Source organism: Grus americana, chromosome 1, assembly GCF_028858705.1.
Source record: "Grus americana isolate bGruAme1 chromosome 1, bGruAme1.mat, whole genome shotgun sequence".
NCBI classification, from domain to species: domain Eukaryota; kingdom Metazoa; phylum Chordata; class Aves; order Gruiformes; family Gruidae; genus Grus; species Grus americana.
In genome coordinates this window covers 38112667-38136865 of record NC_072852.1, presented here as the reverse complement: position 1 = coordinate 38136865, position 24199 = coordinate 38112667, and the positions used below count along the sequence as shown (strand labels likewise).

Genomic DNA, 24199 nt, shown 5'->3' with positions numbered 1-24199 from the left:
TGACTCATGCTATTTGGTTACACTCACCAAAATAAATACACTTACCCTCAAAAATGAAGCATTCTGACATTCTCTACAATTATAGCATAACTTTTTTGCTATTTCAACTATTAAACATAAGCCACTAGAATATCAAGCTATTGAGGAGCTGGCAAGGTGCTGAGCATAAGTGACAATTCTACAGATGTAGGTTTTTTGTTGTTTGCTCCTTCTTTCCAAATAGCTGCTTTGACTACTTGGAGATTCCCAATAGCTAAAAACTATTAAATAATTCCATATTTCAATTTTAGTTCAGGTCACTACCATGACTGAATTGTGTGACAAAGTTCAAGTGGAATTACAAGCTATTTAAAGAAAAAAAACCCTTTACCTTTAAGTAATTTTTAAAAACTTTAGCATCAGGTTGCTGAAGTGCTTGACAGAATTCCTATAAGAGAGAATAAATAAATACTAAGTAACTAAATGAGGCAACAAGACAACCTGAGATACGTTAGGACATATAGAATACCTTGTACGTAAAACCATTGATATTAGTTTGTATTTTCCCTAATGTATAACCAAAGAAAAGCACATTGTGGATAACAAATTGCAATAGACTATGACAGGCCAAGTGCATTCTGGGGTGAAAAAAATGTGTTTTCAAATACAGGATCACATACACTTTTAATTGAATAGACAGAAACAGGACTACCTACAAGGACTGCAATCAGATTCTAAACTTTTAACTTTTCCAGTAACATTTGGTGGCTTTGAAATGAATACTTCAGATAAACATTTACAATGGAGAAGCATTACATACACACCCCATGACTCTAGATTCCAGCAGAGCATGCCTGTCACTTGAAAAAGTTATAATCTTAGATCAGAAAACACTGGGGCCCCAGCAAGACAGAATACTTTATCCTTACAAACATTTAATACTACTTAAGAGTTCTACAGTTTAAGTCTTATAATTGTCTCCTAATGCAGCAAACCCGATCAATATAGTATCCAAAGTAGTTGCAAATAAGATTAAGTTGTCAGTGTCCATCTAACAGTTTCTTCATGGCAATGCTTACCATAATGGTAGTAATGCTTAATGTTGAGACAATGGTCAGGTGTAGTGTTTCACTTTTGAGAACCATCTTACACTACTCCAAAATAAGCGCACAAAACCCTCGCACTTAATGTTGAACATCATTTATGGCAGTAGAACCAGTGCTGTGGCCTTAATTTCTGTAGTGTTGAATATAGCCTTTATCATCACACCTTCTATACATTCAACATTCTTCATTTTACTTTTGAGTTATTACTCTTCAGTATTCTGATACTCTTTCCTCAAGTTTAAATTAAAGCAGATGTCAGTCACATGCACTGGATTCTTTTTTGCAAGGTACTCTTGCAGTAACTTTACTCCTTACGCTAAATTAATCTTATTCTGATATGCAATATCAGAGTAAGTTTTACTGAGGCATGGTAGGAGGTTAACTTTGTCAGTATTAATTATGTTCCATTTAACATTTAGAGTTTTCAAAATGTTCTTTTAGGAATTCCTACCTGAATTATCTCAGGAGCTACTTGCAAAGAAGGCAAATACTCTTGCTGAAGATACTGAATGCACTCAGGACCCTAAAGAAAAGCAGTACACAATTTGTTCAGGTATATTTTTGTACATATGGGAAGTCGTAGCCCTATACTGTATGGTACAGAAGAGTTTGAAAACACATGGTCTACAAGACTATTTTACAAACAAGTTATGCATATCAAATACTAAATGCTCATGTTATTCTCAGCTGTTAGCAAATAAATATTTTTATTTCAACCTTAGCATTAAGGATTCTACTGCAATTCAGTATCTTTTGTTACACAGCAGAAGAATGCACTGGAAAGTGCACTGAAATAAGAATTACAATACAGCCAGTCAGTTTGTGACATGTCAACTGTAAAAGTCAGTGAAGTTAGGGCCACCTTCTTACTTATCTGACATATGAACACACACAGAAAAAAATAGCAATTAGTATCTGCCAACTGCTTTAGCATACTACTCCCGTTAAAAATTTAGTAGGCAGGTACCCCTGAACATAGCGTTTATCTTCTTGTAACATTGACTGTTTAATTTGCAGTGGACTAAACAGTAATAAAATGGAACTTCCAAACCTTTGAGACAAGTAGATAGGTCTGTTTTAGTTAATGCATTAGTTTTTGTTTTCTTTATCTGCACTTATCAGATACCTCTCCTCACAAGAGGGATTACTGTACACTGGCAGTATACGAACATGAGCCAATACATTTACTAGGCGAAAGTGAATCAGCTTCATTAATTCACACGTAAGTTACCCTAGAACTAGAAAATGGTATGCAGTTCACACGAGGGGAAAAGATTTCAGATCTTTTTCCTATATTTGTATCAGTAGTGCTAAAAGAAACAGGACTTGTAATAGGCAGTTATTTCATTTACCAAAGCTCGATTTCCTACAGATTTATGTCTTCATTGCTTTTGGGGAGAAAGGAACAAACTCAGCAGCTCTCCTCAATTAAAATATAATCTTTTCTCTGCCAGTTTATAACTTCTTCGAGTTTTTGTATAGTTGTGACTTTAGTTGCATTTGACAGAAAAGTTAGCCAGCAAGTTAAAAGGTGCAGCAGGAAACAGTAACATAAACATAGAAACACTTTCATTTCCCATTAAACACAGAAATATGCTATAGTGTTTTAGTCATTAGACATTGCAAGATTAATTTTTCCATGTTTTTCAATTTTGTCTCCTACACATCGAAAGACACCCCTCAGTTTTCACAGAAGTACTCTATAGTAAATCTCTAATTGCTCTTTTACATCAGTTTAAGTACTACACTGAAAAGTGAGAGAATGCCAATTGATCCATTAAACACAGTAACAATCAAGTGAGCAGATCTTTCTCGTTAATGAAGGATCAATATTTTGCAGTAATTGCTCAAGAGGTAGAACTACTGGATCCTCTATCCCTGCATAGCATTATGGTCATCCTATTATCTTATATAGGAGTAGAGTAGTAATTCACCCTAGTAAGTATCTAATTTTTAGAAACTGATTAAAGCACTAGAAAGAAATCTGCAAGAGTTATTCCCTGCAAAGTATTATTAAGCTTACCCTTTTGAGATGAATTGTTTTTAACGTCACTGCACATTCTGATAAAGCCTGCAATGTAATATATAACATTAGACTGTTTGCTTAGTCTATTGGCTAAGTATTTAAAGCCAAAGAACCTAATGAGTCCCCAAACAAGGGCCAGCTCATGCCATTATTCCCAAATTTTCCCCTCACACAATGCTGAGCCTCAACCTTCCAATTTTTGTTCCATTCCTACCAGAAAAATTTCTGTCACAGCTGAACCCCAAATGAACTAAAGAACAACCACCTGCATGTGTTCACTTCCACTGAACATTAGTTAATAAATAATATAGGTAAATGTTAAATACTCAGATCTGCAATTCTCTAGCTTCATTTTGAGCATAGGTGAACTACAGAATACAGTACCCACAATATTCAATAGTCATATGGGTACCTCAATAAAAAACATAAGGGGTTTTATTTGTGAGACAACAATCTTTGATACCACATGGCCATGGTAGGTTTCTGAGCTTGAGTCTACCCCACAAGAATGAAAGCAAAAAAATGGTCCGTAATACACACCAGTACTGTCTGGGCATCTGCTAAATCAAACGTTTGCTTCAAAGGTGCTAAGAAACATGCAGGAACAATGTGCTTGTAGACAAAGTCTGCAAAACCTACTGGTCCATCTTTACCTCCTGAAAAGAAAAATAACATTCCATGTTCTATTATCGCTTCATGGTTAGTAGCAGCTGCAAAGGAATTATGGCAAGACAGTCTTACCCCAAAGCTCCACCAACTTAGAAAGAATAATAAAACAAGTCTTCTGTGCAATAGGATCTGGGTAATCCACTGCTCCTTGAATGACAGTGAATAACACACGCTCCACATTCTCTGCACCTTAAACACACAAAAATGAGCTTGTCATTTCAGCTTGCAGCCTATAATGTTTCTGTACTCTTACACTATTGTATATAAATACTGACCTGGGAGACATGCTTCAACTTCAAAATAGCTCTTTTTTGCACAAATCTCAAATATTTTTTGGAAGTTTCCCCTATGATGCAAGACAACTCTTATTTAGGTTATAATTGGTTTGTGGGGTGCATTTTTGTGTGGTTTTTTTTTTTAAAGTTTGGAGATTTTAATTGCTCTTCTGGCCTTTAATATACACAAAGGTGAGCGGGATACTTTGACCTACTTACAAATACAATTTTTCTCATCTCTGCCCAAACCTGATAGTTAATTAAAACTCAGCAGCACTGAAGTAGTTTGCTTATCTTCCAATATATGGAAAGATATTTTTAATCACACTTAACATTTCTGTACTACCATGTTTGATTCCTTAAAAAATTTCTTGGCCTATCACAACTACCAAGTGCTTCTTTCAAGAAAGCTCTCACTAGTTCCTTAATGCCACCCTTTCCTTTCCCCCAGGTATTACCATCATTTTAGGATGGGGGGAATTCTGAGCTCCACCTGCCAGATGAGTCACTTTAAAGCTTCTCAAGTCCCTAGCCATTCTGATGGAATACAACCAGAGAGAATGAATTAAAGAGTCAAGCAACTGGACATTTGATTTCAAATTCCTGCTATGAAAAGTATTAATTTGCACTTGGCCATTAAGGGTGAGGAAAACCTGTAACTACAAAATATATAAAGTCACATGATGCCTTCTACCATAGATAACAAGATCAGGTGATAGTAATAAAAAGTTGCAGAAGTTACTGATGTGTCCTTCAGAAAATGAACACTACAATGAATACTGACAGCTGTGAGTGGTCTTGCCCAACAGTTTGAACATTGCTATACATTGTTATATATGGTATGATCTTTGATTCACCAAATACAATGATGTATTATACACCATTCTTATCCTTATAGACACAGCGATCACATATAAGCTGAAAAGATCAATAGGAAGAATATGCTTATTATAGCTGGATTTCACAAACCTAAATTCTTGTGCAACAGGTAAGGTTAATACTGTATTTACATTAGTCCATTCTACCTTAACATAGTTAATAGTACCTGACAGGAAACAGGCTAATGATTTTAGTAGACAAAACTTAGATGAGGATAACCACAGTGCTATCCTCTGAGAAACTGAACTGCTTACCTTGATTAGCTATGACTTCACTCATTCCACTGCCAGTTACTGTCTGCAGAAAAGCAAAGTAACTCCTCCGTAACATTTGTTTTTCTAAAGCAGCAGACTGGTCGTTTTCTTCTGCTGGAAGGAGCAACACCTCAAAAATAGCATGAAGCAGTGGCATGAACATCTGTTGCAGAAAAGGTGAAACCTGTGTCTGTGGAAATTGGAAGAGGGTATCAACTCAAACAGCTACTGAAGTTGAACATTATGAAATTAAAACCTGAGGGCTTGTTACAATTCTCAGCTTTGATTCACCTTTACAGTTAGTGTTTTCATGTACTAACTACTTTTAACAAAGTGAGTCACATCAGGGTCACCACAAACATTACTGCATCTTGACTTACACACCACCTATTTCAAGGCTTTTGCACAAAACCATCTAGTCCTCTTAGTCTCATCCTGAGTAGGAACAGAAGCTTTTTCAGGATTTCTTATCCTTCTGTTCAGACAGACACTATTTCAAATTCCCTGACATATCAAGGGAAGCTATTGTAAAAGTCACTGTAGTTACAGAAAGTGCACCTCTAAGATGTTAAAACTGGCAGCAGGCCACCTTTTGTAGCACTTGTCTTTAGAGACTGCTTAAAGAAAAAAGTTTTCCTGAGTTGAAATACTACTGGCATTACAGAATAAACTTGTCATTTATGTCCTACGTGCAGTGAGAAATATATGTAAGGGCACTAATTCAATCGAACATTTATGAATTGAAAAACTGAAAGTGTGTGCTACTCAGCCACACCCTAGAGTTCCATAAAGATACAACTCAGATGTTCATTTCTCAGTGCTTAAGCAAGGTTTTATCTTTAATCTTCTCTTTATTGTACCTTGAAAGTATTCAATGTGGAACTATTGAAACAAGGATCTTTAACATATTACAATACGATGGTACAGTATCATACAAAGTTAAACATTACACCCAAACATGGTATTTGTCCAGTCTTGCTTCTGTGACTTTACCTTCCTTACCTTATGCAGACTATTTTTAATTATCTAATGTTATCTTGAATTGCTTTTACTACTCTAGTCCTTTTGCAAGTTACCCTAACAGTTGTCTTCCCTAATGTCTGAAATACTTGATTTTTCAAAATTCCTTCTCTCTGCTCTGCAGATGGGATACTCCAAACAGAGGTCCACATGCCAGACTCACACAGGTATACTATGGCTCTGTTCTACTGCTCACAAAATGCACTTCTCTTTTAGTAATTTTAATGTTGCATTCTGCTGAAAGACTTACTTAAGCCTATTTAAAAGGTTTCTTAACCTTCTCATAGAGCAATGATTTTCCCATCCCATTCACAACAGTGGAATAGTCTTGTGGTAGCTCCAGGGAATGAAGCCCAAGTAACAGGTTAGTAACTTCATATATTTCATTGACTTTGCATTTGAACTGTTTGAAACTCAGAAGCTCTCAAAGGCTACACTTCAAGAACCTTTGCCAGATAATCAGTTGACAATCCTACTCCCACTTATATGTATTTCATGCCTCCATTTCAAAACCTCAAAATAGGGTGACAAATATGGAATAACAATGCATTAGCCTCAGCATACATTTTTATGCAATACCACTGCATCAAGATCTTGTAAATCAATATCCCTCCCTATACATGCATCTGATGTTTCTGTATCTCTATCTCCTGGAAATCTCGTTGTAAGAAATGAGAAAATTCACTTTGGAGCTTGCATAGTTTGCAATATTAGCTTAACACTTCATTGGAGGACATGAAGTTAATCGTGTCAAAAAAATTTTGTGCTGATAGTCGTATTTTATTTTAAAGTATTAAACTGAAAAATTTAGAAACAATATAAAATTCTGACACTAATCAAAGAAGAACACTCATTTAATCACTGTGACTCCAGCAACCTACAACCGTGGTTGAACACTGTGTTTCCCAGTAGCAGCCTTAGAAATGTACTTACTAATTGTGAGATAAGGTTCTGACACATAGTTATTTTTCTGGAACCAGAAAAGAGGAGGTATCAGCAACACTTTGACGTTGAACAGCTTATGCAATATCATACCTTAAACTTAGCTGTTATTTGGTTTATAAGAGGAATGAATTCTTGAAGATCTTTTGCTTCACAATCTTTAAGCATGTGTTCAGAGGCAGAAGGAATGAATGGAAGAACTTCTTCCTCTAGGCAAATGATCATGCGGTGAAGGAAAGTACGGACACCACTTCTCAGAACTTCCTTTTGTAATGGGCAACTAAGAGCTGGCAAAAATGTTTGTAAGCAGTCCAGATAAACCTCTGAGCAGCCACATTGTTTTACAGTTTGCTTATTGCTGAAAGCCTTGCTGGTTCGGCTGTAAAAGAAATACATCAAGTTTTATATAAGCTCACATCCTGATACAATGAGTAACACTGAGAACAATGTATTCTTTAAAACCCATGCACTAAACTAGAATATTACACTTCATGAAATGAGAGCCAAACACTGGAAGTAATGAACAGAATTATTTGCTATGAAATAGTTACACTTTGGCAGTTTTTGACAATTTACAAACAATGTATGATTAGAATAGCTCCATACAACTCTTTGAGGAAGGGAATAGATGCTGGTTCATTATAAAATTGCTTAATATTCTCTGTATCTATATCCATAGCAGCTTTTTCTAAGGGAACTTAACTCATTTTCTGGGCTACCATAAGAAATTCTACAACCACCATGATTTTCTAGGTCAATAAAGCACAGGTAGAAACTCAGGCCCTCCTCCCAATAAATCCTTTATATTTCCCTTTTACTCAAACCAGAAACACACAGAGTCACTGTGCTGTACCTACCTAGCAAACCCAACGGCATGATTGAGGCAGTCAGCCAGTGCCATCTGTCTGTCCTCATCTTGTGCCATCATCAGTTTTTCTAACAATACTTTGAACTTCTCCATCAGCGGAGTCAACAAATTCCTCATTAGAACCCGTTTTCTTTCTGCAGAGTATTCGCTGTTAACTATTAATACTCCAGCTGTTTCATAAATGAAAAGTTGATCATCACTGCTTAACAGAGCCTGGTAACCATTTTCCTAAAATGGAAGATAACAGGCATAATTGACTAGATGTCCTTTATCAAAGTTGTCTTCTCAAAGTTTAAAGATACTTTTCTTTGTTTAATTATATCTAAGTAATCTCTATAGTGTATTTACAATAGTTTTATTCTCTTCCTACTTAAGTCGAAGTGTCAAGTACAGGTAAAAACATATTTGAAGGAACAACTATTTCTATACAATTCAGACAGATAGCCTTCTATATATACCCATCTCTAGCCTATACTCCCAGAAACCCACATAAGCAAGATTATTAAAGTTAGGTACAAATGTAAGCATGAAAGTGATCTCACACCAAAAAAGCAGGACAATTATTTATGTTTAAATGTTTGTGTGCTAAGCTTGCAATTCAGTAAGGACTCAGGCACACTGATGAGTTAAGTGCAAGCCTTATTTATTACAAAAACCTGCTGTAAATACTCACAGGAGGAGAAAGTTCCAGCAGGTCTTGTATTCTATTCAGAACATCTTCAATAAAGGGATTCATTTGCTTACTGAAGTAAAACACAAGTACATAACACTATTTAGAAGCATGTGCATTTTTACAGGTTTCTTAGTATTTTATTTAAGCTCTAAAGCTGGACACTAAACTACCTTGTCAATATAGAACTCCCCTTTAAATATCAAAGCACTGTTGTAGAAAAATCTGGCTTATCAATATGGTGCTTGTGCTAGGCCAAAAAGATACATGGCATAGTGAGAAACAAAATGTCTTTCTTTCCCTCTTTTTTTTTTTTTAAACATGCATAAATAGCCTCACTCATCTGAGTGAAATATTTTCATTAACAGTTAAAAAATAGGATCCTTCTGAAATCTGAACCATCTTGGAGCTTCTCCTGCCTCTACATTAAGTACATGCCTGGGAAATAAGACCAACAGGACTGGACCGTTTGAAGGGCTCTAATACATTGAGTAAACTTCATCAGTATAAATTCTGTAAATAATCAGAATTTGGTCAGGGACAGGGCAGAGTTACTCTTGGGAGTCTCCAGATCACTCTCAGCTCTGCTTGCTGAAGAGAAGCAGGACAGACATTTTTTACATTGTTGATCAGTTTTAACATCTAATGAAAGTAAGATAAGCATATGTATTCCAGTTTTGTTCTGTGTCAATTTTTTCCACTGCTACCTTAGTCTTACACAGTAGGACAACCCTGCTAGAGCACTGTTTGGATATATTACTTCATTGCAGTCCACTTGAAGCCCAGTCTGTTGCAGCTGTGATGTACAGAAGGGCTATGTATGGTAAATTCAGTGCAATTTGGATACATTGTAACAGCTTTACTCACTTAAGAGACTTGACAAATCTGGAAAAGAGGTAAGCCGTTCGACTTCGTACTTTGGGACTTGTATGGCGAAGACCACGGTGATCTAAAAATGCCATCTGTAATCAAAAAAGTATTTCAGTCTTAGAATTCCTAAGAAGGAGGGTGGAAGCTAATCATTCAACAATTTAAGAAGCTCAGCTACTATAGTGACTTCCAGGAAATAAGATTTCCAAAATCTAAACAACTTATCTAGTAAAAAAATATAAATGAGATGAAACTTACTAGAACAGTTGGAATGTGCTGAGGTTCAACAGCAAAGAATTTTTCATATCTAACCACTGTTTCAAAGAATTCCAGGGTCACTGATGTATGTTGATAGGCACTAACACCAGAAGTCACCAGCTACAAAAAAAAAAGCATTAGCAAGTTAGTACTTTAGTCATTTGTAACAACAAACTACAATGTAAGTGACATGCTGGCAATTAAGATGAGCCATTTCAGCTGGAATATTCCAGTCTTTATTAGCATTTTTACATAGCTTCTGCAACACACATGCTTACCGTTCTCATCATGTCTTGTAAAGCCGTAGCTTTTGTAACATCACCAGAGAAGTGAGCACCATGAGATACAGGAAGAGCCTCTGCCAACATATACAGCAGCCTTATTGCTACTTCTACTTCCATAAATCGTGTAGTTTGCCAATTCCTAGAGAAAGAATACGAAGATCATGTTAGTATGTAGTAGCTTATGAAATAATCACAGTTCTACCCCATTAGTATTTTCTTTTGAGCATTCTTCAGATGCACAGCATAAAAAGAACAGATTTAAACTAAGAAAAACACAGTAGGACATAGGCAGTATTTCAGGATGCTTCTGGAAGATTTTATGCACAGAGCACCTCTCCATCAGAGTGCACCAGTTTTCTTTTATCAGTTTCAATTTGAAAGCTACAAATTTCTTGAAGTGCTTATTTAGGTACAAAACCACCTACTATGACAAATGTACAAGCCATTCGGCTTCACTTAAAAAGAGGACTCACTGAAGAGCAACGTACAAGGAAGCCACCAACAACACTGGATTCCTATTTGTATACACACAACTGTCCTCCTAGTCAGGTGACTAGTAATAATGTTTCTTTGTTTACATGCATCATTTCCAGGATTGGTTCTGCTCCTTCTGTAAAAAATACTTCACTTTTAACCTTGGTTTTCTGACAGCAGTAATACATAAAATTTTGCCACATCTCACAAGCATTGTCTTGAGGTGTAAAGTGAACACCTGTCCAAATGGCTGTTGCTGTGTAGGTAAATGATAAAGATCAAGAAATATCTCTAGGAAAAAAAAATAGCTGCCATTTAAGGTTACAAAAAGAAAGCTTTTTCTTTCTAAGCAGCTGAGTAAAAGATTATACAAAGTCATATTTATCATGAAGTTGTAACAAACTCATTCTAACAATTGGCTTCACCTTGCTACACCACACTTACGTTTATTACGAACTCTGAGAGTTACAAAAGGCAAAAAAAAAAAGCTAAGGGTATCATGTAAACAAGTTAAAAGACCCAACTTACTGAAGTGTAGTGTTAAAAACTCTGCGGACAGATGCCAACAGTAACTCTGGTGAGACCTGAGCAAGTCTGTCCAGCAACAGTTTCAACTGTTTTCTGTACTCCACAAACATTGCTTCATCTTCACCCTACAAAACACTCACATGTCAGTGAAGTCTGTATTTTCATGTTTAAATTAATCGACAACCATTTTAGACAATTACACGTAAAACAAAAACGTGTACATGCAAGAACAGTATGCCATGCTCGGAGAATTCAATAATGCTTACCCTATGCTCTTGCAACATAACAGCAGGCTCCTTTTTGGCTGGTTATAATATGTTGAGAACCACTCCATTTAGTCCAGAAACATTAAAAAAGCTTTCCAAACTGAAAACTAGCCAAAAGTACAAGAAATAAAATGCTCTTGGCAAAGCCTTATTGATCCAATTCTCAAAAATTGACTCACTCCTCAAAGATGTTCTTTCTCAGCATCTAGCTTAGTTTTAAAATTAAACTGACAGAAACATTTATCATGGACTGTATACAGTTTATGTTGACCTGTTTAAGACTATAGGTCTCCAAACAGCCTGGAGCAAAAGTAACAATCGTTACTGCTAGCTGACAGAGACGTAAGCATGGGAGGAAAGTGAAATCAAAGACCTTCCGCCTCCTTTAGCTTATTTTTGCCGAGGTTTGACCATCTGAAATAGGTGAAGCAGCATCTCTTTAAGAGTTTCATTACACAATGTTTCTCAAATCTTTCTGCAAGATAGAAGTGAAGTGCAGAAACATGCAAACTCACACTGAACAAGCCAGTTCAACAGCTATGTTTAGCTAACAGCACAGTTGTATTTGCCTAGGAATAGTTCTGCACAAATGCAGCCAGAAATATTCTGTTAACTGAACTGGCTTAGATATTCCTTTACTATGTTGTTTTGTCCTATGCAGACATGCCCAGAGATTAAAAAAGCTTTCCAAACAGGAAAAAAATTCAGCCTACAGATCTTTGCTTCCTACCTTCAAATCCTTAGTCTATGAAAAATATTGATTTTAAAAGCGTCAGCAAGTTTTACTACATGTAATTTAAGTTGCATTTGTCTGTTTACTCGTATAACACAATTTTCAAACATATACCTCATTTTCAAAATTATATTCTTCATCATATGTCAACTTCTTCATAACAGCCAACATGATTGCCTAAGATAAAAAACAGAAGTGTAAGTGTAGAAGCAGACAAGTGATAAGAAGCAACAGTTAAAATCCTACAGTAAAGGAAACATTAAAGCAAGTGTTAAATGTTTACAAACATTTTAAATCCCATTTGAATTATTATTTTCAGAGGTTTAGCAGAAGTAGCAGTCCAAATTAAAACAGAAGGAATATATCCAAACAATGCACAGATGCCATTCCAGATACACAGCACAGATGACTTGGAGCTCTCAGTCAGTCTCCGACAGTATTGCCTGGCTTTGTTTCCTGCTTGTCATCTGTGCTGTTCAGTTCACACTGAAAACAACAATTAAGATGACTATGACTGAGCTAGGCAGAGGAAGCTAAACAGGTTGTCCAAGATCCAATTCTAAAGGGGCAGGTCAGCTTAGCCATAACATTAACTCCTCTAATAGTTCAACATCCTTGAGACATTTTCTTGGGGACAGGTGTTGCGGTTTAGCCAGGTTAGGACAACAGGTTAACAAGGTGAATTGGTTCAGCAAAGAATCCAAGACTGAGAGCCCGGAGCAGTAAACAAAAGTAAGAAAAGCAAAACCTTCTCTTTTCAGCAGCAGCAAGTTAGATCAGTTAAAGCACTGATGTGATTTCACCTTAGTAGGGACTGTTGCCAAGTCCTAAAACTTGATCTCGTCTCTACTGAAGTCTCAAACTATAAATGTATCGCTTTGATCTTACTAAGCATTTACTAGTTCAGGTTTTTAGAACTCTGATTTAATCTTTAAAACACATGGAGTACTCAATTCCATTCATGCTTTCCAGGATAGACAGAAATTGGACTGACACACACAGTTAGCTAAATCAAGTATTTAAAAATTTATTTTAAAATAAATTTTAATTTTAAACTAATTTTTAATTTTCAATTTAGTTTAAGTTTGTTCTGGGGAACCTACAAAAATGTGTATTAAATTTAAATATTTCAAATGAACAAAAAGCTATTCTGAATAATTAAAACTGAATCAGAAGCAGACCATTTTTATATCTATAACAACAATAAAATGTTAGAAGTCCAAGAGAATATTAGGTAGCAACAAGTAATGGGGCAGGACATATGCATATACCTATTACAAGGAACAAGTTCACTAAATATTCAAGACGACCCAGTAGAATAACAGGTATTTGATCAGCATAATAGAGCACCTCATCTCTATACCTACTACCAGGTGAAAAAACAAACTTGTGTCTTTTTTTTCCATATTGGTTAAATTCAGTAGCCAACAGCTTTTATTATAACTGTAGCAAATGAAAGTGCTGATCATATCAGCAAGAACTTGATTAGCCTTTTACTATTCTCTTCTAGTACTGGAGGTTCTGAATGCAGATAGCCACAAATTTCAGACAAATAATAAACAAGAGAACGTGGTAAAAAACCCACAACAAAAAACTTTTGACAAATTAATCACAATTACATATTTTTCCTTTTAAGTGCAAAACCTGAAGTTCTTTAACACCAAAATGGACCAATGAATTAAGCTTAGGTTACTTAAATTAAATTCTTGGTGATCTTGCAGAAATAGACATTTGTAATACTTTGAGGAAGAACGTGGTCAAATAGCAAGAATGTGATGAGGCTTTCTATTGACACCAAGTGTCAGCATCATCTGTGATAAGTCTCTGCTTCTCTGTAAGTAGTGATATTAAAGAATTAAAATAATTGCAAAACCTTAATGTGATATGCTTGTAGCTAATAATGCTAAGAAACCACCTGTCATTTTAAGAATTGAAAATGTGATCCTGCTGATGAGAAAAAAAACAACAAACTTTGGGACTTCAAAGGCACAATAGACAAGATCCCCTTTTTTCCTGTTCAAATAACAAGCAAGTTGAAAGTGAGAACTTCTTAGGCATAAAACTTTAAAGGAATGCTGCTAAGCACACAACTTAAAGCTTTAAGGCAGACAACAGCAAGATTTAGGCTATTTCTTAATACTTTCTTACTTTCAGTTTAACACAAATCCTCAAGAAGTGCTCAGTAAAATTAAGACATAATCATAACAACATTCTTCAGTATGAAAGCAAGTTTAACAAAACAACAGATTTCAGAACAGTAACATATTCGAATTTTAAGTGTCTTAAGTGCACTGCAGTAGCAATTGGGTTTGATCCAGTTATAAGAACAGAACAGACATAGTGACAAAAAGATTCGGTGATGTTATCAAATTTCTCTTACTGTGTTACCTCATCCAATTTAAACAGACATCAGACAAAACCAGATCAAGATAATCTAAGACCGCAGTTATCCAAATTCAACTTTCCATGTTAGTATAGGTACTGAATTGAGCTTTCTTTGTAAAGGAAAAGGAATCATGGCTGTCACCTATATGAACTTACAAAATATCTGCACCAATCTAACCAGTTCAAGATCTGAATTTGTACATCCACATTGGTGCAGAACAGTCATAGGAAAAAGAAATTTAAGAAGGACTGTGCTGAAAAAACCCCCCACAAGTTTACTACCTCCAAAACTAGATATAAACCTTATTTATTAAACTCAATGCCTTTATATATAAACTTAAGCTTTTGTATAAACTCGAGCATATAAACTTAAACTTAAATTTAATTTTAATGTATAGTTTAATGTAATGCTTAACACATAACTGCTCATTATAAGTACAACTGTTATATTTGAATTGCAGCTTCTTTCATAAGTTTACCTTATTAGACTATCAAGGGTTGAATTTTATGACAATCTTCCCATACGTCTTCCAATCCTTTGGAATTAGGGCAAGTCTTAATAAAAATAAAGCTTCAGGAAAAAAACAACCCTCCTCTTCTATCCTGATTTAAGAACATTCTATCAACTCTGCAGACTGTACAGGAGCTTACCAACATATGCTTAAGGGTTGCTTGGGAAGACCAGCTCTAAAATAGCTTTCATCTTCATACACAATTCAATATAGGTTTACTATTTAAAGAAACAGCTGTAGTTACTTAGCAGAAGATGGAACACACTGTCCTTACTTTTAAGTCTTCCCTTTTAATTACTGTCACATGCACATTTTAGGGCATATAAATAAACCATGATTTTTTTCAGCAAAATGAAAGATTCTGACCCAATGTGTTCTTGGAAAAAAGAATCTCTAGTAAAAAGAAAACGCTTACCTCTACATTAGCCTTTTGTTGGTCTGAAAGTGCAGAAAGCTGTAAAATAAGTTTCAAGTGTTATTTTTTGTATAGTAACTTCTTTATTACTAATAGGAAAAGACAGGTTTGCTTTTCTAACAGCCATATGATCTGCAAGCCTTCTTTCCACTTAACACAAGATTTAACCCAATTCCTTCAGATTTCTAAACAACACTATAGAAACAGCATGACCACACCCATTAAAGATACTGAATGCTAATTAGTCAAAATATTTTGCAAGTCAGCTTGCACATGCTACAAGATTCATGTATTCCCACAAAAATCAAACTAAATCATATGTCAGAGAGTGATGCTAAGTTGAAGCCAGACATATTTACTTGTTTCAGGATGTGAAGGTAGTCATAACAAAAGCCAATGATATTAGATGAGATGTCGTCATCTTCGTGAATTAGCAGCTGCAACATCAGGGCCACTTTTGCTTCAATAGCCTGCAGAGTGTCTTGAGCACTCTTCATGTCACCATTTTTTATCAGTTTAGTCCAACTAGCTATTAATGCTTGCCCCATCCCATTGACCAACTTAGAAAATCTGGCCAGAAAATCCACATCATCTTCCTGCAAGAGAAGACGTCCAATTAAAAATACTAACAGAGTCCATCTTTACGTGGCATGAGCTTACAACCTGTACTATCCATGTCTAGTATACAGAAGTAGTAAAACCAACATTTGTCTCCTAGATGGAAAGTACAATTGCCTGCTTCATTTTCCCTAGTGTACATGGAGACAAAAAATAAAGCAATGCCAGATTTGGCTGTCTTCCATTATACAACAGTAGCTTGCTTCATCTCTTCAGATTAGTTTGTTTCTCTTTTTACTTTACAGCAAGGAGTAGGTTCAAAGTAAAAGCAGAAGCACATACCTACCATAAATTTTAGGCTGTATAAGAAAATCTTTATGGGAAAACTTCAAAGAATTAAAAGCTGTAGCTCACTTCAGAAATACTGATAATGAGCAACTTTCGTTACTGCCTGTAGAGTGAGTTAATATTAAATATTTATGGCTTGCTTCTGTGGAAATACATTGATCAGAATTGAGAAATACCCCTAGATCTGTCACCCCAAACAGATGCTTTGCTCCCTGCCATAACTGTACAAAAGCAGAATAACAACAAGTCCTCCTCAGAAAGACTGAGGTAAGATTTTTAGAGGAACACCTCCTGAATTGATGAATGCACATTTTTGGCATTTTAGTAGGAATACAAATTTGACAAAGGCTTCAAAATGAAGAGATAACTGCCTTGCAATCTAAGGACTACAGCTTCATAAGGACTGGTTCCTTTTTCTCCATGGCAGGTAGCAAAGAGCTGTTCCTTAAATGCTGCAACTGCCAGGGAATGTATGTTTGCTTAGTAGGTACACATTTCCAGCTAATAGGTAAGAATTTCAAGCCTCATGTCTGATGGTGTAGACATGCAGAACAGCACACATACCCTTAAGAAAGCTCTTTCCCCTACCTAACTATGCACAGCTGATCTAATGTCTCACCCTAAAAAACCTCCACCTTGGCTACAAGACCTATTACAGAATCATTCAGAAGAGAAGATTCAAGGCAACAAAAGACAGAAGCAGCATTAAAGGTACACACAACATGTTTTAAGAGAGGAACAAAGGAGTTATGTACCTTGTTTCTAAAATGAAAAACTCATGCTGAGGACAAACAAAATGCAGTGTGTTTTAAATGATAAGGAATATTAATAAAAAGCTGTTAAATTAAGTATGAGAAAACCGTAAGAAGTGTTTAGCTTTGATGCAGATGCACAACTAATTCTCCCTAATCTGTGGACTTAGTTTTATAATTTTCTGCTCATTTGCTTATTTAAGAACTGTCAGAAACCTATGATTCATTCCTATTGTAAAAATCAATATACAAACCTGATCAATACTGAAGAGGCCAGCAGACTGTAATACTTGACATAAAGATTCAACCAATTTTGTTTTGTCAATTGGGTCCATTCCTTTATTTACAATTTCAAACAAACAATCACAGGCTTCTTCCCGGAGAACTTCCACAGACATGTGACCTAGCAGCATATTTATAAACCTTCAGCGGGGAAAAAAAAGGTTATTTTTATATGTACACAGTAGCACTGCATAGAAGCTTTATATTATTTGTGTGCATATTTACAACGGTTTCTTCTCATGAGACAGTTTTAAAGTCTATTGTACTGACTAAATCTGACATTTTATACATTTTAAGGAGAATCCAGCAAACTCTGTAGTGTATTTTGGCCGTTATATCAGCTTGGCTTGCAAAGTCAATCACTCTACTAAAAAAAACCCCAAAACTCCAAAGATTTTTATATATAAAAGTCCTTCTTCAAAGATGAGTTTTAATTCTGTTTCATAGAAAAACAGTCAGCATGCTTATCAAGGTTATTTTTGCAAACATATTCCATCAAAAACCCCTTACCTTTCATTGGCTATCAGGCTCAAATCTATCCAGGATACATAAGCTCCAACTACTTCAAGGCACTGGCACGTCAACTCTGAGTTATTATATTGATAGTTTTGTAAGATTTGGTACCATGATTCCACCAAACTTGGAATGCACTGTTCCCTCATAGTATCTTTTAATAAGGTGTTCCTGCGAGCCTCCTATCAATACAGAAAAAGGACAAATCAGTCCTGACATAGATGAGCATCTTGTCAAATTAGTAGCATTTCTGTATCCACTACCAGACACCACTTGTCCTAGCAAGATAAATAAATCAGAAACCCAAAGAGAGCACATTATTTTCTTGCAAGAAATAAAACCAAAATACCCTAATTTTCACTCTTTTGTTCTACCACAGTGCCCAAACACTGAAGAAAGGCAGACAAAGGGGAAAGGTCCTCTAGATCATTAAATGGATTTTTGATGTTAGGACTCCTTAAAACAGGCATTGGAAGAAATTAACATTTTAAAATGAGTTGGTCTAACACTGAATTGGCTAACTCAGTCCATTAGTTTTTATTTGTTAGCTCTTCAAGCAAAAAATACATTGACTGAAAAGTATGAAATCATAAAAAGCATTAAACAACATATGGCTTCTGGATCTAAACCACCTAATGTCTCTAAGGCAGAGTTGCTATAGGAAAAAACCCAACATCTCTGCAAGTTGTGTGCTCTAATTAAAGTAAGACAACTTTTTGGAAATTTAAAACAAATGTTAATGCAATATAACTTGCCTCTGATGTATGAACAACATCCCGGTCTACCAGCTCAGCATCAACAGCCATCAGGATTCTGAGGTACATATCCACGCCTCGTGGATTAAGGTCAACTACTGATAGAATATCAAAAAAAAACTTGGGCCATTTTGTAAGATATTCAGTAACAAAAAGCAATGCAAAGACTTGTGCTGCTTTGTTGCGAATAAAAGTCTTCTCAGGCTGGGGATTCAGCATCTGGTAGAAACAAGATATTTTATTTGTATATTCTTACTAAATTAGAGAAGAATCATATATGCTTGTTGATCTCTGTATAGTGATAACATACTACCTCTCTTCCTAGTTGAGATCAATAAAAAGCCTTCGCAAGGATTTTGAAGAAAATATAGCTAAATTGTAATGAAACAGAGAAAATACTGTCCCTGGGTGACATAGTACTGAGTGAAAGGCTTCGGACTAAGACATTAAGTGTACTATTCAAAGACTAAGAGCTAATTTGTCAGTTTGGTGAAAGGAGTAAACAAGAACTTCCAGAAACCAAGATACAGACCTCTTATAGCTAGCTTGTGGCTACATTGGATGCTAGCTTTAAGAATAGTAAAGGAAGTTTCTAAATCTAAGCTTGGGTGGTGGTGGAGATAAAATCCGTCACTACCAATCTCCCTCTCTTGCCTTCCCCTTTTCTATAAACTCCTCCTAAATGGAACAGCTTGCCACAAAGAGAAATTAAAAGTAATTTAATTCATTTCACAATGATCTGTTCTTATTCAGGTTGTATGATACTCTATTTCCTACTGTTAAGTTTTCTACAAACAAAACAACTATGTTAATTTCCAGTGCAGAAGTGAAATGAAAACTAGACAATGGCAGGTGTAAGCAAAGACTTGGGTCCGCCCACTTGATGGTTCTGCTGATTGCAGACTCTTGGGTCCAACTGATACTACACATTCAGCCACAGTAACTAATTCCACAAGAAAGAATAGCCAATACTGTGCCATAGTATGAACAAAGGAGTGATGCTGTTCATTCATAAACATCTGCTAGTATTCTAAGCAAACAGGAGTTAGGCCAGGAGGGTCTTAAAAACAGAATTACTGCTCCTCCTCCAGCCACTCAGGAACACCAGGAATCTGGATTATATCTCGCCAAAGGGAAACTTTTAATACCCCTTATTTCACACACAACTGATTAAACCACAATCATTATCTGACATAAAAGTTTTATATTTAGTAAGAAGTTCAAGTGCAGACTTCTTTGTAACATCTGATTTAAAGAATTTCTAATAAAGATTAGCATGTTAAAAGCTCTTAACCATTAGATACTGTATCTCTTCAGGAAGCCATCTGTAAACTCAAATTACAGATTAAACATTTAGTGCCCATTCAATGCCTTACGTTAGCCTACTAATAAGCCTACTATGGAAGACTGCTGTGAAGGGACATACTTACCTGTGCTTGCAGCCATGTTATGAGTGTTTCCCTAATTAGCTGCTGTTGGACTTCAGTAAGTTCAGAGTATCTGAAACAAAGCATAAGGAGATCAAAATACAACTGCTTCATAACAAGCACAACATTCAGTAAGGCAAAAACTCTTTTAATATTGCACGTAATACTGCTCATTAATGTAAATAAAAGGTTCCTAGAGAAGGAATTTACACAGCTATTTGCATGTTAAAAGTTTGAATCTAAGACATAAAAATGAGGAAAAACACTTTGCCCATATTAATGGATTACATTTTGAGGCACCACTGCCTCTGGTATTGGAGTAGGACCTTGAAATTTTGCAGGAAGACTACTCTATCAGGGACAGGACTTACGACCCTGATAAAAATACACATTTGACCGTAAGCCACAGGGAGAAGGAAGAGACATCTGTATCTGCTCAAACTTGTTTATTACACATTGAAGACTGTCAATAGTGAGGAAAAGGAAGTCCTTCACTGATCTGACCTACAGTACATTTATTATCAGACATATGCCAAAACAAAAAAGCAAACAAGTAACACTGCTTTACGTCATACACAGAGTCTTGGAAAAATTTTACTTAATACCCAGTCCACCTCAAAGACTACACAACACATGCTCCTTTCCAGAACTAGCTAAGCTGAGAACACTCCTTGCACTAGAGCTAGCTATAGGTTTGGTACAGTCCTTAACAGGAATGACTGCTGAATGTGACTACAGTGTTCCTGTCACAAGTAACTATTCATTAAGGAGGAGAAAAAAACCCACCCTACAACCCCACTGAAAATGCTCAAAGAAAGTAAGAAGCAGGAAAACAAGAGAAAATATACTGCAGGAAGCAAGTGACAGGAGTGGAACAAGCAGAGGAAGATGGGCAATGACGTAAAAATCAGGTAAATAAAAATCACAGAAAGTTAAGTCTTTCATTTTTGCTCTGATACATAATTGTGAAAATCAGTTGCAAAATACTTCTTATTCCTACCTAAAGCCTCACCCACATATTCAAGTGTATTGGAACCAGTCATGATAATATTCCAAGAGGCAGACACCTCTGCCATGATGTTCAAGTCCAGACCAAAGAAGCCCAAAGCGTGAAAAAATGTAGTTCCATACAATTAGACTTATATTATTTCAAAGTATTTTTTCCTAAAATTATGATTCTACAAAAACACCAGTCAGTGAAAAGACTTTCTCTTAACATCTCTGCCGTGGTTATTGAATGAATGGGGCTTTGTCTGAAGTCCAGGGCTCTGTACTGAGCAAGGCTGCTGTTTGCAGGACTGTTTTCTGCAAAAATCAGTGAGAGTACAGAGTAAGGCTTGAATCTCCAGAACGGAATGGCTAAGTAAGTTTCAAGCAATCCCTGGTATTTGGGTCTGTGTCGGGCCACACATAGGTGTCAGACTAGCTAAGTAGAGCATGCTGCTCAAAATCTAACAGCTGCATAAAACGCAACTACTCCTCTCCCAGGAAAAGGTGAAGAAATATAAGAAAGTCCTCTGGACTGGATTAAAGCCACCTCATCCACCACACAAAGATGAGATACCATTTCAAGTTTCTTTACAAGCAAAATAAAAAGGGAAAATTAAATGGACGTATATGGCTAGTATCAAGAAAAATTACTCACTTGAACTTAATCTGATGTTCCAGAACTTGAAAGCAAAAGAACTTGATGTGATCATCACTACAAAATAAAAGAAAATTCTGTTACTGGTGGCAATGTGGTACATGGCTCTGGCAAAAAAAAAAAATCTTCAAATATTACAACCAGGTCGTCCCTTTGGCAAATCAAGAATTACTGTGCACCAGAGAAAAACACTACTGCTATTACTTCAAACCAAATACCAAATACTCAAGCAGTTAATTTGGTAAAAAATGAGCAACTGTTAAACTAATATTTATGTTTGATATTATAATCTTTTTTTTCTGTAGCCACCAATTTGTTATGCTTTGATTTTAGTACTGAACATACAAAACCTATTGTATCCTGCCTTTACAAAAATCCATCAGGCTTCAATAATACGTTCGAGGTCCATTACTACACTAAGTGCAAGTTGTATGCTGTGTCTTAAAGAGCAAAGCTAAAGACAAACTGAAGTATAGATTAGGAAGGGACTTTCCACACGCTATACAATCTACATAAATTTTTAGATATAAGATAAAAAATTGTAACAATCATAATGTATTTTGGTAAAGATTATAAAATCCTGGTTTCAAATCTTATGTGGTTTTGTTAATTACTGCATAACCTGTTGCAGAGAGAAGTTTTGATAAATCATTTACAAAAAAGCATTCACCATAAATCACTGCTGTTGTTCAGGAGATACAAATCTCTGTTTCCTTTCAACTCAAATTATTCTGATGCAGCAATAACCTAATATTTGAGATCTAAATACACAACTCTGTGCAAAAACACTCTTTGCATCTTGAAAAATTGGATTGCAGATTGCCTACTCCATAGAACAGAGGCAAGGAACTACTACTGAGATTACTGCCTTGTCTCACAATGGAAAATTTTCAGCACTCCTCCCCAAAAGATAGCACTAGAACTCTTTCTTTTTCCCTGAATTTCATAAACCAGCAGTCTTTAGGCTACTAAATTAATATGGAGTTTTATTTATACATTGCTCTTCCATAAAAGGTATTATACAAAAGCCACAGATCAACTATGATATTAAAAATAGTATGAAGACAATATTAATTTTCAGCAATTTACAGTTTACCTATTATGCTGTAGATCTAAAACTGGACCCAAATGTATTACCAATGAAAATAAGCAATGATTATTATCTACATTACCTGTATATACTCTGAGCTAACGCTTCTGCGCAGACTTGCCAAGCATCCTGAGATATCTTCAGCTGCTCAAAGTAGGCTAGTGCCTGCAAACATCCAAGTAAGTTTCATTTAAAAAAAAGAACAAACCACACAGCAAAATAACTCATGCACACTTAAGACTCACATTTAAACATCTATCCTTCAAAAAAACAAACAGTATTTGGTACATCCAAATATTTATACACCTCCCTAATTACCATAACACAAGACTTTCTTCAAATGCTAATATCATAGGTACCCATTTCCACTTTACATTCAGTATAAAGATTTTTGTTACTTGAATGTAACAGTCAGAATCAGAAATGATGAAGTTAGAAGGGACCTCTAGAGATAGGGTGAACTAGAGGAAGTTGCTCAGGGCCCTTCCCTCTAGGTGTAAATTCACACCCAAGTTATAATTCCTTCCACAAATTCTAAAGAGAAAGTGATTTAGATTTTTCACTGAAAACTCCTTGCTATTTTTGTTGCACCTCTCCGTCTGTATTCAACACCTCAAGCTCAAGAAACATTCAAACACTAATCACCTGACAACTGTCAGTTTATGAATCTATTACAGAGACTGGAAAAAACTTCTGCCAAATTTTATATAATCAAGTTGCTTATCAAAACTTCTAAATAGCTTTTGACAGCAGTTAACTTGATCTAATAGTGTGACCTGTTATACAAAACAGTAAAGTAACTTTTGAAACCGATATTAGATTAACAACATTATTTCAATTCTATGAATGCATGTATTTCAAGGGGTTTTTTTTTTTTGGCTGTTGGGTGGGTTTTGGGTTTTTGTTTTGGTTTTTTGTTTGTTTGTTTGTGTTTTTTTGCATGAGTTCATAATTGTTTCCATTCACTAAAGTAATTTCCCAAAGTAATTGTTCGGTGAGTTGAAATAAGTTCTTAAAACAAAAATTCACTACCTGTAGATAGTACTGGTAATTTTCTTATACTGAAAGTTCTACTAGAAATTGTTTGACACTTCCTTTATATGCTACATCTTACACAGTTAGTGAAAAGGTAAGTCACCTTTTACTATAAAATATTTCAAAATTAGGCAGCCTGCATAGTTAAAAGGTCAATAAATCTACAAGCTTCAAATTTTACAGTGATATTCTATTAACAGAACACTAAAGATTAGCTACGTACATACTTTCAAAAAAAACAAATATGCAGAACCAACATATTTAACAGGCTGCTTAGCAATACTAGGCTGCATCAAACTACATTTATAACTTTCTGATGCATTCCAGGATTTGTTTTATGAATACAAACCCAAGGTATTAACATTCTCATTTCTGAAAGAT

At 35.5% G+C, this 24199-nt stretch overlaps 1 protein-coding gene across 2 annotated transcripts in view; it reads right to left on the bottom strand.

Annotated features, from left to right (window-relative positions):
- XPOT (exportin for tRNA) overlaps positions 1 to 24199 on the bottom strand; it is a 30431-nt gene that overhangs the window by 717 nt on the left and 5515 nt on the right. For both annotated transcript variants that reach the window (XM_054813322.1, XM_054813321.1), the window contains exons 3-24: positions 22866 to 22948; positions 21694 to 21750; positions 20052 to 20121; positions 18622 to 18840; positions 17864 to 18048; positions 17326 to 17494; positions 15773 to 16009; positions 15414 to 15452; positions 12216 to 12278; positions 11103 to 11227; positions 10095 to 10239; positions 9817 to 9936; positions 9556 to 9650; positions 8692 to 8761; positions 8008 to 8246; positions 7244 to 7529; positions 5189 to 5378; positions 3853 to 3969; positions 3652 to 3767; positions 3109 to 3156; positions 1537 to 1608; positions 371 to 427 (exon numbers count right to left, since the gene is read on the bottom strand). In XM_054813322.1, coding sequence (XP_054669297.1) covers positions 371 to 427; positions 1537 to 1608; positions 3109 to 3156; positions 3652 to 3767; positions 3853 to 3969; positions 5189 to 5378; positions 7244 to 7529; positions 8008 to 8246; positions 8692 to 8761; positions 9556 to 9650; positions 9817 to 9936; positions 10095 to 10239; positions 11103 to 11227; positions 12216 to 12278; positions 15414 to 15452; positions 15773 to 16009; positions 17326 to 17494; positions 17864 to 18048; positions 18622 to 18840; positions 20052 to 20121; positions 21694 to 21750; positions 22866 to 22948 — 2802 coding nt within the window. The remainder of the gene's footprint in view (positions 1 to 370; positions 428 to 1536; positions 1609 to 3108; positions 3157 to 3651; positions 3768 to 3852; positions 3970 to 5188; positions 5379 to 7243; positions 7530 to 8007; positions 8247 to 8691; positions 8762 to 9555; positions 9651 to 9816; positions 9937 to 10094; positions 10240 to 11102; positions 11228 to 12215; positions 12279 to 15413; positions 15453 to 15772; positions 16010 to 17325; positions 17495 to 17863; positions 18049 to 18621; positions 18841 to 20051; positions 20122 to 21693; positions 21751 to 22865; positions 22949 to 24199) is intronic.